At 37.1% G+C, this 18,190-nt stretch overlaps 1 protein-coding gene across 3 annotated transcripts in view; it reads right to left on the bottom strand.

The window, feature by feature from the left end:
• Nucleotides 1-5,194: 5,194 nt before the first annotated feature.
• Nucleotides 5,195-18,190, bottom strand: part of LOC121315804 (mediator of RNA polymerase II transcription subunit 23-like) — a 37,210-nt gene continuing 24,214 nt past the window's right edge. For 2 of the 3 annotated variants that reach the window (XM_041250236.1, XM_041250237.1), the window contains 12 exons: nucleotides 18,038-18,162; nucleotides 17,144-17,349; nucleotides 15,795-15,975; nucleotides 14,385-14,555; nucleotides 13,209-13,425; nucleotides 12,703-12,939; nucleotides 12,070-12,235; nucleotides 11,486-11,558; nucleotides 7,849-8,063; nucleotides 6,783-6,903; nucleotides 5,967-6,098; nucleotides 5,195-5,599 (listed from right to left, as the gene is read on the bottom strand). In XM_041250236.1, coding sequence (XP_041106170.1) covers nucleotides 5,429-5,599; nucleotides 5,967-6,098; nucleotides 6,783-6,903; nucleotides 7,849-8,063; nucleotides 11,486-11,558; nucleotides 12,070-12,235; nucleotides 12,703-12,939; nucleotides 13,209-13,425; nucleotides 14,385-14,555; nucleotides 15,795-15,975; nucleotides 17,144-17,349; nucleotides 18,038-18,162 — 2,015 coding nt within the window. In that variant the 3' untranslated portion in view covers nucleotides 5,195-5,428. Of the gene's footprint in view, nucleotides 5,600-5,966; nucleotides 6,099-6,782; nucleotides 6,904-7,848; nucleotides 8,064-11,485; nucleotides 11,603-12,069; nucleotides 12,236-12,702; nucleotides 12,940-13,208; nucleotides 13,426-14,384; nucleotides 14,556-15,794; nucleotides 15,976-17,143; nucleotides 17,350-18,037; nucleotides 18,163-18,190 lie in introns of those variants that run through there. The other variant, XR_005950320.1, reaches the window with a different exon arrangement.

Raw genomic sequence — 18,190 nt, 5'->3', positions numbered from 1 at the left:
CGTGGATCAGAAAACCAGTCAGTATCTGGTGTGATCACCATTTGCCTCATGCAGCACGACACATCTTCGCATAGAGTTGATCAGGCTGTTGATTGTGGCCTGTGGAATGTTGTCCCACTCCTCTTCAATGGCTGTGCAAAGTTGCTGGATATTGGCGGGAACTGGAACACGCTGTTGTACACATCGATCCAGAGCATCCCAAACATGCTCAATGGGTGACATACAGTGGCTTGCAAACGTATTGACCCCCCCTTGGCATTTTTCCTATTTTGTTACCTTACAACCTGGAATTAAAATTGATTTTTTGGGGGTTTGTATCATTTTATTTACACAACATGCCTACCACTTTGAAGATGCAAAATATTTTTTGTTGTGAAACAAACAAGAAATAAGACAAAAAAACAGAAAACTTGAGCGTGCATAAGTATTCACCCCCCCAAAGTCAATACTTTGTAGAGCCACCTTTTGCAGCAATTACAGCTGCTAGTCTCTTGGGGTATGTATCTATAAGCTTGGCACATCTAGCCACTGGAATTTTTGCCCATTCTTCAAGGCAAAACTGCTCCAGCTCTTTCAAGTTAGTTGGGTTCCGCTGGTGTACAGCAATCTTTAAGTCATACCACAGATTCTCAATTGGATTGAGGTCTGGGCTTTGACTAGGCCATTCCAAGACATTTAAATGTTTCCTCTTAAACCACTCGAGTGTTGCTTTAGCAATATGCTTAGGATCATTGTCCTGCTGGAAGGTGAACCTCCGTCCCAGTCTCAAATCTCTGGAAGACTGAAACAGGTTTCCCTCAAGAATTTCCCTGTATTTAGCGCCATCCACCATTCCTTCAATTTTGACCAGTTTCCCAGTCCCTGCTGATGAAACGATGGTGTTCTCGGGGTGATGAGAGGTGTTGGGTTTGCGCCAAAAAGCTCAATTTTAATCTCATCTGACCAGAGTACCTTCTTCCATATGTTTGGGGAGTCTCCCACATGCCTTTTGGCGAACACCAAACGTGTTTGCTTATTTTTTTCTTTAAGCAATGGCTTTTTTCTGGCCACTCTTCTGTAAAGCCCAGCTCTGTGGAGTGTACGGCTTAAAGTGGTCCTATGGACAGATACTCCAATCTCCATGTGGGGCTTTGCAGCTCCTTCAGGGTTATCTTTGGTCTCTTTGTTGCCTCTCTGATTAATGCCCTCCTTGCCTGATGCGTGAGTTTTGGTGGGCGGCCCTCTCTTGCCAGGTTTGTTGTGGTGTCATATTCTTTCCATTTTTTAATAATGGCTTTAATGGTGCTCCGTGGGATGTTCAAAGTTTCTGATATTTTTTTATAACCCAACCCTGATCTGTACTTCTCCACAACTTTGTCCCTGACCTGTTTGGAGAGCTCCTTGGTCTTCATGGTGCCGCTTGCTTGGTGGTGCCCCTTGGTTAGTGGTGTTGCAGACTCTGGGGCCTTTCAGAACAGGTGTATATATACTGAGATCATGTGACAGATCATGTGACACTTAGATTGCACACAGGTGGACTTTATTTAACTAATTATGTGACTTCTGAAGGTAATTGATTGCACCAGATCTTATTTAGAGGCTTAATAGCAAAGGGGGTGAATACATATGCATACACCACTTTTCCGTTATTTATTTTTTAGAATTGTTTTAAACAAGTTATTTTTTTCATTTCACTTCACCAATTTGGACTATTTTGTGTATGTCCATTACATGAAATCCAAATAAAAATCAATTTTAATTCTAGGTTGTAAGGCAACAAAATAGGAAAAATGTCAAGGGGGGTCAATACTTTAGCAAGCCACTGTATTTGGCGAGTATGCAGGCCATGGAAGAACTGGGACATTTTCAGCTTCCAGGAATTGTGTACAGATCCTTGCGACATGGGACCGTGCATTATCATGCTGAAACATGAGGTGATGACGAGGATGAATGGCATGACAATGGGCCTCAGGATATCATCATGGTATCTCTGTGCATTCAAATTACCATCGATAAAATGCAATTGTGTTTATTGTCCGTAGCTTATGCCTGCCCATAACATAACCCTACTGCTACCATGGGGCATTCACTTCACAACGTTGACATCAGCAAACCGCTTGCCCACACGACGCCATACACGTTGTTTGCCATCTGGCCGGTACAGTTGAAACCGGGATTCATCCGTGAAGAGCACACTTCCCCAGCATGCCAGTGGCCATCGAAGGTGAGCATTTGCCCACTGAAGTCGGTTACGACGCCGAACTGCAGTTGGGTCAAGACCCTGGTGAGGATGACGAGCACGCAGATGAGCTTCCCTGAGACGGTTTCTGACAGTTTGTGCAGAAATTCTTCAGTTGTGCAAACCCACAGTTTCATCAGCTGTCTTGGTGGCTGGTCTCAGGCGATCCCGCAGGTGAAGAAGCTAGATTGCAGGTCCTAGGCTGGCGTGGTTACACATGGTCTGTGGTTGTGAGGCCAGTTGGACGTACTGCCAAATTCTCCAAAACGACGTTGGAAGCGGCTTATGGTAGAGAAATGAACATTCAATTCTCTGGCAACAGCTCTGGTGGACATTCCTGCAGTCAGCATGCCAATTGCACGCTTCCTCAAAACTTGAGACATTTGTGACATTGTGTTGTGTGAAAAAATTGCACATTTTAGAGTGGCCTTTTATTGTCCCAGCACAAGGTGCACCTGTGTAATGATCATGCTGTTTAATCAGCTTTTTGATATGCCACACCTGTCAGGTGGATGGATTATCTTGGCAAAGGAGAAATGCTCACTAACAGGGATGTAAACAACTTTGTGCACAAAATTTGAGAGAAATAAGCTTTCTGTGCTTATGGAAAATTTCTGGGATCTTTTATTTCAGCTCATGAAACATGGGACCAACATTTTACATGTTGTGTTTATTTTTTTGTTGAGTGTACATAGGAAGTTATTCTGAGAGTGCTATAGGCACAATTAGCAGAATAAAATGTCTCACCTTTTATGTTTTTTTTTTCTTCAGATGTGATGCAGGTGGTAATATACTGAAGGCAGGAAAAAGCCCAACACAAAATGAAAGATTGTCCAATATATACATTCATACAGCATAACAAACTGAAAAAGTAGTTGATTCAAGATTCATGTATCCACCTAGTTTTAAGGAATCCTTGCACAGATGTCATTACTTCGAACAATGGATTAGTGCCATGGATTACCTGGATAATACAAAGAAGGCGAGCAAAGTTTTGAAACACAGTATACCTAAGTGACATCTTCATTATTTGTGTATTCCTCTGCACGAGTTAAATCAATTACGTTTTTGCAAGGATTACCAAAAACAGCCAATTTAGAAAGGTATGTGTATATTCATAATGACCCCATCCTATTGTTTCATTGCCTGTGTCCAAAATTTTAGGTTGCATAAAGAATATACATTGCATGTTTCTGGTAATAAAGAAGTTACCATAACCAAAGTACTAGAATTTTTTTTCTTTTTTTAATGAATTGTATTCTTCCAGCAGCTAAAGTCCTGCATCTGGTCCTGCATGCATTTTTTTGTTCCAGATCATATGCTGTGTTCCAGCCCAGGATTCCAGTCAGCAGTTCATCAGCCATGTACTTAAATGTGCAGTTTTAAAATGCCACTGAGGTTTCAGAACTGAGCAACAGAATTCAAATTAAATATGTGCCAGATGTTCATCAGGATAAAAAAAAAAAAAACAACCACACATTTATAGACTGCTAGGAAAATCATGAAGGCCCATTCTCTTACTTTACAAATGTTTTATGTAGCATTAATGACGGACACAGGAGTACAGGGACAGCAATAAAAATTGCTGCATGGAAGAACATGTCCATTTTGGGTTGGCACTCTGAAAGACATGTTTATAGCCGCATTTGCTGAACACTGATACATAAACTCATCCATAGACTGCTGTAGCATTAATGTGTGTTACAGGTAGTTTGTGCGACAGCACACTGTTTTTAGAATGTCGTTGTGCACTCCCCCGCCACTCAAATTCCTCACACCTGTTCAAGAACTAGGACAATGGGTGTCCTTTAATACTATCACCAATCCTGCTGCTTCTTTACACAAGAGCTTGAGAGCAGATGACAGCAAGCTAACGCTCACAACCACGTTTTAGCGAACTAAGAAGCCATAATACTAGACACTTACCCCGCCTGTCTCCATAAACGTGGCTAGTAAAAAAGTAATACAAGTTTTATTTTAGCACATTAATTGGCTCAACTAACCTAGTCAAAGAATTTAATTTGTTCAGTCGCTTAAACTGATCTTATTGTCTGTAAAAAACTGACATTTTCATGTTAATATTTAAAATAACTAAGTGAAGTTCATAAGATGCAATTTATAGATATGCTCATTGAGAGCACATCCAAAAATGCCTTTGATTAACTTCTGTATTTGCAGTTGATGTCGCATTTTAGGCTACTTCATAAACGTACACCACAAAACATTTTCTATCACTTCATTAGAAGCAAAGATTGCAATGTCAACATTAGAACATAGTCTCAAAGTCAGTAAATAAAACAAATGTAATCCTACACTTACATTACACTGAATAATAGGTATATTTAATAAACTTTTTTGTAACCTTTTTTTTTTTTTATCACTGATAAGTCTATTGAGGGAAATCTGGTTAGCATTAAACAACTGACGAAACAGTGCAAGCTAGAGTAAGACTACTTGAAGAGAAAACCATATCTAACATTCACACCTCTCAAAAGCTACCAAGACCATCACCTCACAGCATTAGTAATGAAGGCAATGCTGTATTAAGGGCAATGTTGTATGGAGACTGTCAGCTCTTAGATGTATTGCTAGGTATTTAACAAAAACCTCTAATTTTTTTTGTATACCAAATATATACCAGTGAACCGTCACCAGACTGTAATACTGTTATGAGTGGAACGTTTGGAAGTTTTTTTTTTTGTAAAAATTTTCACTTGTTCCAAAGAAAATAAATATAAGTTGTTTGTGCTCAACTGCCATGAATCCCATTAAAACTGAGGGTAAGTGCACATTGTTAAAGATGTTTATATAGAGGATATGGGAGTTTAGTTTAAACCGTTTTCTAATGTATTTAACTTGAGGTGCATTGGTGCATTACCCAGACAAAAAAGTTATACACACACACATACATATACACACATATACAATTGCATTTGATACAAACAGATCATTGTCTAATCAACCTTTAGACCAGACTGACAAGCAAAATATGCTTTTTTTTTATGTCTAATCAGTACAGTCAGTAGCTGTGGACAAATTATGTCCTTTCTTGGGTACACTGCATTATTCAGTTGCACTCCTGTTTATGTACAGTTAAGAAAAGAAAAGAAAATCCTACAAAAGTGAATCCTGCAAAAGTGGTTTATTATACTGCTGCGTTTTTCAGGCTACTGTCCATTTCCTCTGTACCTCATTGTATGTTTCAGATTACTATTGTGAGACTGTCAGGGGCACATTGACAGTCCCTGGATGGGGTTGTGGTGCCGGGGATGCAACACTAGCTGGCTGAGAGACAGCAGCTGGCTCCATTTTGCTGATGTGGGTTATAAACCGGAGGCGAAGCTTCACTGCCGGTCTCAGGTTGCAAATCATTTTTTCCACCTGGTAAAAAGGAAAAGAAAAAATGATCCCATGTATTTTTTTTTTTTTATATATAATAAAAAGCAAGCTACAGTGTGATTTTGTTTTGTTGTGCCACCTCCCCCCCCTCCCGGTCACAGTAGTTTGAAAATTAAGATTAAAAACAGGATGACTGGGAATCAATCCAACGAGTGTGTGCATGCAATTTCTTTGAAAATCAAGCTTGCTACCTCATACATTGCAAATGTATAAAGAGTATAAAGTCGATTCCCGGTTAAATCTCTCAAGCACTTAGGAGCACACAGTTTGACAGTCTGTTACTTGTAGGCAGATAAAGACCAATAGATGTCAAAGATCATAAAGTATGCCTAACATAATATCAACTTACTTGTTCTTTGATGCCGTCTCCTGTAAACATGTACTTCACATGATAAAGAAAATCACAGATGGGGTCCACATAGTACAAGTGTTTGTTGTAGTGGTCAACATTTTGGAGCATCTCATAAAAAGCCACACCTATCTGCAAAAAATAAAAAAAAAAACATTTAAAACTACTTGACTGCTGGGTATATAACCAAGCTATTTTAGAGTCATTTTAATTTGAGGTTACATATGAAAAATGTTTGTATCTGACAATGTTATGACTCACTGTTTGGCACATTAAGTGGAAATACAATTACACAATGGCATTTTTAATTTGTAACTTGGAGCTGGAACAATCTGCAGACAGCTCAGGAGATAAATTCACTAGAATTAGTACTCAAGATTTAACAATCTAAAATAATATTTTTAGCCGTCAGAACTATCGTACATACATCTGAAACAGCAAAAGGCAAATTTAAAAAAATGTACCCACTGACAATTCTTCATAAAACGTTATTGTTTTTTTTTTTTTTCTTTCTACCATGCAATTAATATTCAAGAAAGTTTTCATCTTCCTTACTCTAAATATTGACTAGAATAAAAGAACCACACTCAAAAGCAAGCAATTAGGTATTTATCTTTGTGCCGGTATATGAAATTCAAATAGTATGTAAGGAAGCAATTTAAAAGAGTAGTAAGAACTCATATTACATTTGAACATGTTGCGATGATAGCTTGAGGAACAATATGTTGAAGCATTTATATAATATAATTACTGAATGGTATTATCAGTAAAATCTGGTAGCCAGTTTAAAATTAAAATGCAACGACTGTACTTTACCTCTAGCATACATCTTGTCCTCTCCTGCTGAAACCTCTGTAGAAATGGCCCCACAAGGTGGTACACATACAGCAGCTGGAACTCTGTCTTAACGAATGGTTTCAGCACATCCGACAAAAATCTGTGACAAGTCAAACAATAAATATTTACTTCACTGTGAACGATTACCTCTGGGTCTGGGTAATACTGTGCTAAATGAACCAGCTATAACCAACTTTTAGGGGGCTATGTACACATGCACTGCAACTTAAGCACAGTACTAAAACTCCACTCTACTGTGTGAAAGACATAAAATGTGCAGTGTAAAGCACGACTGTGTGTCCAACTGATACTCAACACCTACTCTTAATGAGGTACCTGACACTGCAAACCAGAACATTCAGCTTTTAACAAGTTGCATTAGGTCTCTTGACAATATTTTCTCTTGCATAATTCCATACGGAATACTTTTACTTCACCTAAAACTAGAAGCAAAACATTTAAAATGCAACGTTGTATTCAGGAGAATATATACTGTATGTAAACTGAACAAACAAAATAATAAGGAGATGAAAAGTTATCCTTCTGATCATTTTTTAACTGAACAGACTTCACCTAGAGCATTTTTATATCTAGTTCTCCAGATTAACCATAATTCATCATGTTTATGGAAAGGCTGTCGCAAGAACTGGGCAAGTTTCCATGCTGCTGTTATACGTCAGTGAGAAATGATACAGCCTTCACTCAGCAAGAAGCTTTAACTTTGGCAACATTTTATTTTACTTTTAAATCAATCACAATTTCATAAAACCCACTATTAATTCTTTTGTGTTTCCATATAGCCGACATCTGTATGAAGATTTATTTACCATCTTAAAAATCCAACAGGAATTGCATCACTTTTCATACTGCATGTTCCTGGTTATAATTTATTTTCATCTATGGTCTAGCATTTCACTGGGAAGCATATGTCCAACACTAACCAAAATCAAACATACCAATTCTATTGCATTATACACATAATTAAAGCAAATAATTAAACTAAAAAAAGGGACAGCACATTTACAAACACATCATATCAACCTACTTTGGAATGAGAGAGAGCTGTCCTATGCTTGAATGATGCCACACTGCATGAGCCAAAGCTAGGACATAGCTACAGTACATCTCAGAGTATGACTGGTGACAGGCTGTGAAATCAAACAGCTGGAATAGGTACCCGACCCACTGAGTTTCTGATGTCAGAGTAGGGCTGTTGACGACATTCACAACACAATCGTGGAGAACAATCCAGTAAGGCTCCTAACAACAAACAAATAAATAAAATAAATACAATAAATAAATATGAGCTTCTAATATAAATGTACTAGAACAGGGGTACTCAATTATTTTAGTGAAGGTCCAAAATTCTTGGTTACAGCAAGGTCAAGGTCCGGAGAACATTTTCACTCCCATCCCCATACCAATAAACAAACACACAGCTAGATAAACATAGCTTTTACACATGCTGTTGGTTTAAAGGAGTTTTTGTGGGAAATTTTACTAGTCTGCCTTTTTTACTAACTACATGGGTTCTTTCCCGGCCATAACCATACAACTGTAGAACTACTGTATTCTTATATGTGTCTGTGTTAGTAGAGCCAAACATTGTTTCACCACTGGAAAAACAAATTGTAGCAAACACAACTGAAACATAAGAAAAAAACTGAACTGAAAAAAAAAAAAAATTTAAATTGTACATTCAGTACATTTATAATCGTCTAATACTTGCAGTAAGTGGGAGAAGTGGCAGGTCCTCAAGGGCCTTGAGTTACAGGTGAGCTCAGCAAGAGCAATACAGAGACGCAAAGATTTGCATCAGTCAGAAAAGAACGCTGATATTAATAAAGTTCATCTTGGAGAACGAATAACCGCACACATAATCTGATCTGCATATATGTGACAGTAAACATTTTAACTGTGTTGTAAGCTTGACTTTGATTGCAGAATTTGACAATTTAGAACACACATTTTGGTGGCCCGTGGAATGATGAGAGATCTGTCGTGGCCTGGGTTCTGTCTGTTGAGCTACAATTGTTTTCCAAGCGAAGTTTCGTACACGAGTGGTACAGTGTGGTACCATAATGTGTGCTTTCCCTGAGTCAGGAGTACCAACAGAAACACAAATACATGTTGATTCGCATGTGTTTTTAAAAAGCATTATATTGTATGTTTTACTAGTAATGTTTTTTTTTTAAACATTCGGCTTGGAAAAGCTACTTAACAAAATTGGGCTTTGTAGCACCGGTACTCATCATCAGTGTTCCCTCTAAGCTTTTTAGATACTGAGAAACTTGCCATTTTGACTGAGAAAGAGTAAATTATCAGTGAAAAACCTTCAGCTACACATTAACCCTTTTAATATATTTTTGTTGGATTATACAATACTCCAACACAAGTATCTCAACAACTTTACAAATTACTAATTTATTATTTAAACAAGACATTTATTGTGGCTCTGCCTCTGATTTTGAAACATTCTCTGGCCCTATGCAGCCCTGTCGGTTGTTATCATAGATAGACTGCATGCTTAACTGGTGGCTTGCATAAAATTGCTTTATACTACTGCATAAAACACTGGCATCTGCACTTCAATTGTAACCATCTTTAGGGCTACTAATTGTTCCATTCTTGGGAATACCAAATTCCAATTTTCAAAAATGGCCAATTCCATTTGTTCCTACTTTTTATCAATGTATTAATTAAATATGGCATTTTAAGTAATGTTGCCAGTTAAAATAAGCAAATTTAATATTACCACAGTTCTTTTTTTTTTCCCCTCCCAATCAGACTCTTGTTGCTGTAATAGTAAGTAAAGCACCTGAAGGCACTTCAAACCTGCCATAATGTTTATAGACATCACTTGGTTCATTGCTAAGAACTATATTACAACAGTTCAGAAAACTAAATGTCCAGCACAGTTGTGGGAATCATATTTACAGTCTTCCACTAACACAGTAGTTCAGTCTACAAATAAAAGTGTGTTGAAAAGACCTGTTTAGCTTATTGCTGGCATGTACAAGAACAATAAAAAATATGACTTTAGTAACAGTCCAGCAATGTCATGTGAAAGTAATCCTATGTACAGTACTCCACAAATTAAGTTTAGCGTTTTACTGGCATTCTAACAAAAAACTTATTTTAGTTTATTCATGGCTATCTGTGTAAACATGCTATTTAAAAATATTTGCACTGCGTATTTTATATAAATTATTTAAAAAAGAAACACAGCATGCACAACTACTGCCTGAGACTTGGCCTCATCAATATATAAACACACACAGAAAATATGTTGTGGGAAGGCAGTGTTTAAAATAAAAACCTATGCATTAGTCAGCGTGCCCACAAACACCAAAGTAAGATCAACTTCTGCCCATCCTCAAATTACAGTATAATCGTAAATCTCAAAAAACTACTCACTTCTAAATCTTTTGTAGTCATGTTTGTATTACTTTAGTATAAATACATGTTAATTTGGATTCATATGTTGTTTTTTTTCTGACTTTATGTGAACGAAGACACAAATTGCCACTGGACATAGTGATATTTTAAATATCACTGTCCTGGTCACAAAAGCAAAGTTTGTGGGGAATAATAGCCATGTTCTATACTTTTGAGGCATAAGCAATTAGGAAATAACACTTATTACCCAGCAACAAAAAAATAAATAAAAATTTGTTACACGGTGTAATCCGCCATGTTGAGTTTCAGCAGAGACATGTAATGAAGTCACATGATGAATAAACTCGCAAATAATAACAATAAATGGACATTAATGGGTATTATACACTTAAATGTGTATTTTCGACTAATGTGCTGATTACATTATATATGATTATATTTTTACCAGTTTCAAAACGCAAGCTCTGCACTAATTTAATGTGCATTCTTACAGAGGGAAATCAAAGAATCAGCTACAAGACAGCCACAAATCAGCCACAAATATGCTTATGTTAATGCTTTGCAAGAATGCTCTCAAAATAATGGTTTACCTCGAGAGACTGGAGTCTCGATTGTGGTTGAGATTTATGATAATAATTTGCAAAAGTTAGTAAACTGAGTGCGAAGGTTGTTGCCAGTTACTTCGAAAAATGCGCACATTTTAGCCTTAGAGGGAACGCTGCCTGTCACTGCTTTCCTCATCTTTGCAATTTTCTGAACTTGTACCATAAGGTATGAAAACAGTACCTTAATAAAAAAAGAAGTAATGGCAGTTGTTTTATTAGTCATAGAGAAGGGATATGTTCACAGGCCACAGAAGCCAAATCACTGCTTTTCACTTCATGAGCTGCTAATACTGTTGACTACATTTTGTTTCATTCATAGCTCTCACTATCTGCAACACCTACTGTACCCTCGCTCACCAACTCTCATAAGAACTGTGTTGTCTAAAAAAGCATTTCCAATGTGAATGCAAGTAAAGCAAGTAAAAACACAGATTGGTGTATGACTTGGCCATCCAGATTCAGACCAGAGTCCGTCTATTAAGTACCCCTGTACTAGAAGGAAAGGAGTGTTGGTTTAAGACTTTGGTCAGCAAAATAGTTCCAGTCCCCATTGAAAAAATACACAAATACACAATTTTACGTGAATGACAATTCAAGGTAAAAGTAAAGCATAAAAAACAGCCTTCCCCATTTAATCGAATAATCCACAAAGCATATTATAAACAGTAAATGTCTTACAGGTAAGGCAGTGATTACAAGTCCAATTGCATTCATCCATGCAGTAATATTCTCCCTGGGTACCAAAGGTTGGCTGTTTGAAAAATAAAAAAATAATAAAAAACTCCTTATTTAAAGCTGAAAAAGAAAAAAAAATGTCAAAGAAAACATAAGCACAGTCACAATCCACTGCAATTGTAGTCTTTAACTAATAGTGATGCTTCCGACCTTTTCAACTGTTATAAATTGTTTGTTTCTACACATTTTATAGTTAACTAACATCTAATTGCTTGTGGCTTTTTATGCTGGACAGTTGTTTATTTGATACAACACACAGTGTAGCCTTTTTGCACAATATGATTTGCTTACTTTATCCCACTAATAGTTCCCAATAAAGTGGAAAAGCTCTGCAGAAGTACACTAGTGATCAATGCTGGCAAAGCAAGATTACAGCATGTACACAATTTGTCTATCCCATGCATAACATAATTTTTCTACTTTAGTTCCTTATAGTTTCCAATAAAGTGGCCACCCATTTTACAGTATGTAGACAATTAATTTACAGTAGGTGAGGCAATGATCTGTATAATTTAAAATAAACACACCTCTTTAGCACAACATTGAGAAGTGCATTTCCAACATCTTTCCCTGGCACAGCCAAAGCCATGAGCTCCACACAGGTCACATGGAGAGCATGTGCTGCAGGGTTAGGAAACTCATTGAACCTCCAGTCGCAGTTAGGGAAAGGGCCGGGTGATTTTCCAGCCATTGGTAATATACATATTAAAGACATTATACACACTTTAGAAATCAGTAACAATAAACAAAGTTGCTGAAATACAACAATTCTTTATTTTAAAAAGAAAATGGAAGTAATGGTTTGTCATTTCCTGCAATTAAGCCTAAGTGAAATACTGGCAATATATAAAAAAAAAAAAAAAAAAAATCATTCTTTTAATTGTTCTTTCAAAGACTGATATCCAGTGTAAGACTGAATTAAGAAGTAAATCTGAAACAAGAAAATTATTGAAAGGTTAATTTGCAATTGTGCGTGTTTGGGACAAAATATTTAAATCTATTTATCTGTATGGAGTGGAGATTTAAAATAAATAAATAAATAATACATCTATTTTGAAATCATATCTGATGGCTCAAGCTTTTATACATTTGTTCTACCAAGATTATTATTATCAAGCCTTTCAGCAGTTAAATACTAATTTTTGATAATAAAAGGATATTATCTACTAATCGGCCAATGAGCTTGCAGTAGTAGGTGTCATCGGGAACCCAGGGGTTGTCCTCGCGTGCATTCATTGCACATTTTAGGTACGTCTCACTGAGGCACCAGCCTTGTGTACGGTTTTCCTTCAATGAGCTGATGATGGCATGAACAAGCTTGCGTTTTAAGTTTGTTCGATCACGAAGATGTTTCTCATAGTAGTGAAGAGTGTTGTAGAGATATGTCACAGGACGATCTGGGAGAAAACACACATTTGTTATTTTGCACCAACGTCACATTGAATTTAAAAAGCTTAATTACTGCAACCAATCGGATACCATGACCGAGACCAGAAACAATCAAAATTGTATGTGCATATAAATAAAGACATTAGGTGGCATTTTTACTGACATACTGTGTGTTTTATCAAAATCAGTCATAGTGAATTGATGCAGTGGATTTTCATTGCTCTGAAAACAATGATTTTGGCAAGACGTGCTAGAGATTGGAGTAATCAGAACACACCGTGAAATTTGTACAAGCCTCCCAAATGATCCAAGAGTGTCTCCAAAGACTTGGACACTGGAAGGAGCTCCAGGAACCGGTGGATGACGATGTCGAACACAGGCAGGAAGCGAAGACAGACGTTTCCAAAGTAGATGGGAAGGTGGTGGGGCTGTATCTGCACAGGTGGGCTCACCTGTTCTGCTAGGCCTTCGAAATACAGTTTCTCAGGGTACTTCTGTAGAGTGAAAGCAATTTCACATTATACACATTAGATCCAGTGCCTTCACTGCACCTTTTAGACCTGTCAGTTTATTTTGTATAGTGTAAAATGGTTCCAAATATAGACAAACAACTTCATTTTTCAAGAACAGAGCAACATCAGATTTTGGTGTATGTTATTAGTATTGAGTTAGACAATTCAGAAAACTGTTGAGACAAATAAAACAAATGATGATACAATATCACTGGTATTAGTATGCAACTGCACAAAGCCACAGCTTCTCACATCATGATACTAGCTGAGAATATGAACAGAGGACAGTTTCTGAGTTAAGCCAAAGACAGTCCATACTAAATGTATATACAAAACGTAAAAATATGTAGCTAATAAAAAGACATAGAAAACAATGGGCATATCAAAGCTTTGTAAGTTTAAAAGCATTGTAATGTCAGCATGGTATTGCATTATTAAACATAGCTTGTAACTGACTTCAGAAGTATGGTGCTTTCTTCATCACATGCCTTGATGTAGACAATTAGCTCACTAAAACAATGCTAAGGAATTTTTAACCCTCTAAAGCACAGGGTGTCAAAGTTATTTCGCCTTAAAAACCCATTCCAAATGCAGAATAAATACAATCTTATGACAATGTGGACATTAACAAAAAGGCATTTATGAATGCATGCAGGGCTATTGACACTGTATGCTCAACTGAAAGTTGAATTTGTTCATTCCATTAAGATAAACCAGTTCTAAAAGAAGTATCTTCAGGCTTAATTTTTGAAAACTAACAGTGTTCTTTTGAACATTCCCTCTGCAATCCCCCCCTAACCAAACATCACCCCACCAAAGAAATTAGAATTATCTAAAATGCACACATTGTTTTTTTTCTGCTGAAAGGACTTCTACATTCACTGCAGGATTTATTTTTGCAGTTTTTAAAACCGCTAAGAGCACACTATTTGACACCCTACCTTGTGATAGTTCATGTGTTTAGTATGCCAGTCATTTTGCATCCAGTGTTCTGGGGAGTTTTCCTTCACAAAGTCGCTCACACGGTTCCTGAAGTCACTGGGCTTCAGTAACAGCAGCTGGATGATGAAGTAGCAGACCTGGGCTTCATTCCCTTCGTGGCTTCTCATTGCCTAAATGGGGCAAGTAAGGTAAAAGGACAATAAAACATATTTACTATAACACATAATAATAACAATAATAATAATAGGAAATGAATTTAAGTTAAGATCCTTACTCAGTAGTAAATACTGTACATGTTAAACTGGAATACAACTAAATAAGAGACATTTAAATTAATAGCCTGTGAACAGGATGGCTTGTGGTGACATCCAGGAAAAGACAGACAACAATACTGCGGATGGAAGCGCTGGTGTGCAGATTTATTGAAAGTTAAATATTTGAACAAAACCGAACACTGATACAAAACATAAACGGCACACTGGTCAAAATAAAGAGACAGTACATTGGTAATGTGCTGGTTTATAGCCAGCATGAGTAGCAATTGTTTTCATTTTTACTTTTTATAGATCTCTCTCTTACGTTCCTCCTCTGAACAACCAACCCTGGCCAGCAAAAGCTGCTGGTTTTTGTATTGTGATCAAGGGATTAACTGGCCACCAATTACCTAGTTTATCCCTCGACCACCTTCTGCACAGGTTTTCGCATCTGCATGGCCGACAGACAATTTGTCAATAACTCTTTCGTTGCCAACCACGCATTCTGACAGAGACGAGTAGCAAACATCGTCCCTGCCAAACTACATTCAATTTTAACAATAAAACACAAATAAAACAGTACATTTAAATAATAATACTACAACACAAAACTAAATAAACAAAATATGCACAGGGGCGGGGTGTACCCCACCACACAGCCCTATTCAATCAATTGGTTCCTGAGAAAATAAGCTTTTTTTTTTTTTTTTTTTTTTTTTTTTTTGTTATGGGTGAAAGACAATTACTACTGTACATCTAGTGTCTGGACTGGCCTGAAGCAGAATTTGCTTGATTCTTTGTCAGCATCTCCCATAATATCAATGAGCTCATCTTATGTACTATATTTTACAAGCTTTCGGTTGTGCTGCAAATAAACCAGTGCACATTTGGAGCTTATTTATTTTTTGCAAAACAAAGTAGGCAGGGAATCTGGTCCAGCATAATCAAATAACCAAACCAAAAAACATTATGCCTTTTATTGCGTGTGTTTGACACTATGGGACTGAAATCAAGAGCATGTATAAAAATAAATAAATAAATAAATAAAATAGGCCTCTAGTTTGCAACATAAACATGTGTTGCACATACTATGGGGAAAATGGCCAATATGTGTTTTAAAAACATATTCTAATGGTTAACTGTATGTTAGCTTACCAAACACAAAATCAGTCTGTCCAATGTGACGATATTGTATTTCCAAACCATATCATTGAGTATTTCAATACATTTATTCAGCTGCTGGCCCCCTGCTGAAGTGGAGAACTCGTACACAAGGAAGTCAGCGAATGTCCGGACGTGAGCCACCAAAGCCCGAGCCCCAATCCTCTTCAGCACTCTAAAAACAGAACCCTGTCATAGTTATACATCATATAGCATGAAAAGGTAAAGAAACAAGAGTGCTCCACACAGCTGAGTTTCACAAATGTTATGTCAAATAAAACAAAAATTGTTATAAAAGTTACAAAACTTTGTACTTGTTTTTAAACAGACTAAACAAACTTACTCTGTTGGGCCACTTCAAAAAATGCATTTTTGGGCCTGGTTGGCCAGTACAAGAAAAGTAGCATGTAAAAATCACTTCTTCGCACAGCCTGTCACTGTATTAAATAGTGTCATGAGCTCAAATGGATGTGGATCACTCAATAATAAACAAAAAAATCAACAGGGCTTAGACAGTAACATATTACATTGAAGGCTACATACTGTACATTGTTTAGGCGAGCGCAACCTTCTAATTCAGCATATGTACCAGGTTAACAATGCAATATTAAAATTTAACAACTGACGTACAAGAGTTGAAAACTAGTACTGGGTATGTAATAGTGAGCTCTACAGTGTACATCTGCATAACTCAAACTAGACACCCTTGCCTAGTCTGTTACAGTTGGCGCCACTTTATCGGGGCGCCTCGAGAGAAGGAAATATCCCAAATAAGCGGTTGTCCCAATTAAAACTAGGCAGTTGAGATGACCTTAGTAAGAATTTTTTGTTTCTTAATGTAAAAGAATGAAATCACATCACATTATGATTAAATGTTAAATACATAATTTAAAATATGAGCCATTGTATTTTTTTTTTTTTTAATTCCTAAACAAAATTAAAAATTGCTGTTTTTTTATTTCCTATTTATTGTAAAATAATGAAATCCCATCTTAATCTTAAGAGAGGCATCTGCGATGTTGACACGCCAACTCTCTTTGCAACAGTAGCCTGAGAAATCACAGGAGACTCCAGCTCCTTCAAGAGCTCAACATGGCTTATGCAATTTACGCAAGTCACAGAGTAATCATGTACTCGCTGCACTACGCAACCTGTCTTACTCTGATGATCTCCGTTCATCATTTGAAAATACTGTATCCCAATTAAATGAAGCAACGTCCTAATTAAACGACATAAACAGCATTGGGAAGAACCATCTCCCAGAATTGTATCCCATTTAAACAGAAATCCCAACTATCAGTATCCCGATTAGGCGGCGCTGACTATATTAGGTACAAACATACCTGTAACCAGTCTGGTTAATGTGATCGGTCTCAAGCAGCATCTTCCAGAGCAGGCAGAGGAAGAGGGGAGGGGAGCCTTGCATGGAGAAATGGGTGATGATGTCATTCTCAATGGTCATTGATTTCCACTTCCTGTATTCCTCCTCCACATTCTTCTTCAGGTTAAAGCGGCTCTCCTGAGGGACGTTGTTCTGTCTGAAGAAAGCCTGGTAGACAAAATTTGAAAGTAATGATCTGCATGAGCGTTCATGGAGTACTATTGTTATTCCACAAATTCAGATGGCTGGTTTAAACCTTTTGTGAACAACTATGGAGCATGGATAACACCAAACAGAAAACGTATTTAGGCAACATATTTACCAGGCAAAAGTTATAAATAATACATTATAAAGAACTGAAATTAACATCCTGACAACAACTTACACGTATAACTTCAACGCTCTTTTCAAAACGGCCGCTCTAGTGCATTGATAGTGTAAGGATTATTGCCCGTAGTCAAAGAGGTAACAGCAATAACGGTCCATGATGTGGTACAGAACAGAAAACCCACAGCACTTATTTTTAAAATCACTGTTTCTGTAGTGATTTAGAGGGCAAATCTCAAAGCCCAGTGCACTAGAACAGCTATTTTGAAAAAAGCTTTGAAACAGACATTAAAGTTTTATGTGTAAAAAGTTGTCAGGATGTTAACAATGAAAAGAGAAATTACATGTACATTATTTAAACAGTTGTAGCAGCACGTGGGGACGTATAAGGCTATATTTTGTGGAACCCCGCTACGTACTCTTTAACATAAAGGTATTCCAACACAGGTGCTCAGGGTTTGTGTAAATAACTGCATGTCTTTGAAAAAACTCCAAATGATTGACACCCCTACTGAGCTATGATTGCTACCTGCAGTGGAGCTGGGAAGCAGCTGAGAGTGTGGGAAGCCCAGTTGTGGGGAGTAAAGCTCATGATAGTCTGCAGTATATCCTTACACCAGGTGCCTTGTATAGAATCAGAGCCTGTAAAGAAATCTGAAAAAAATATAATATGAAATAATGT

This window comes from Polyodon spathula, chromosome 5, assembly GCF_017654505.1.
Source record: "Polyodon spathula isolate WHYD16114869_AA chromosome 5, ASM1765450v1, whole genome shotgun sequence".
NCBI lineage: Eukaryota > Metazoa > Chordata > Actinopteri > Acipenseriformes > Polyodontidae > Polyodon > Polyodon spathula.
Note: the sequence above shows the minus strand (reverse complement) of the source record. Positions and strands in the feature narration are given on the sequence as shown.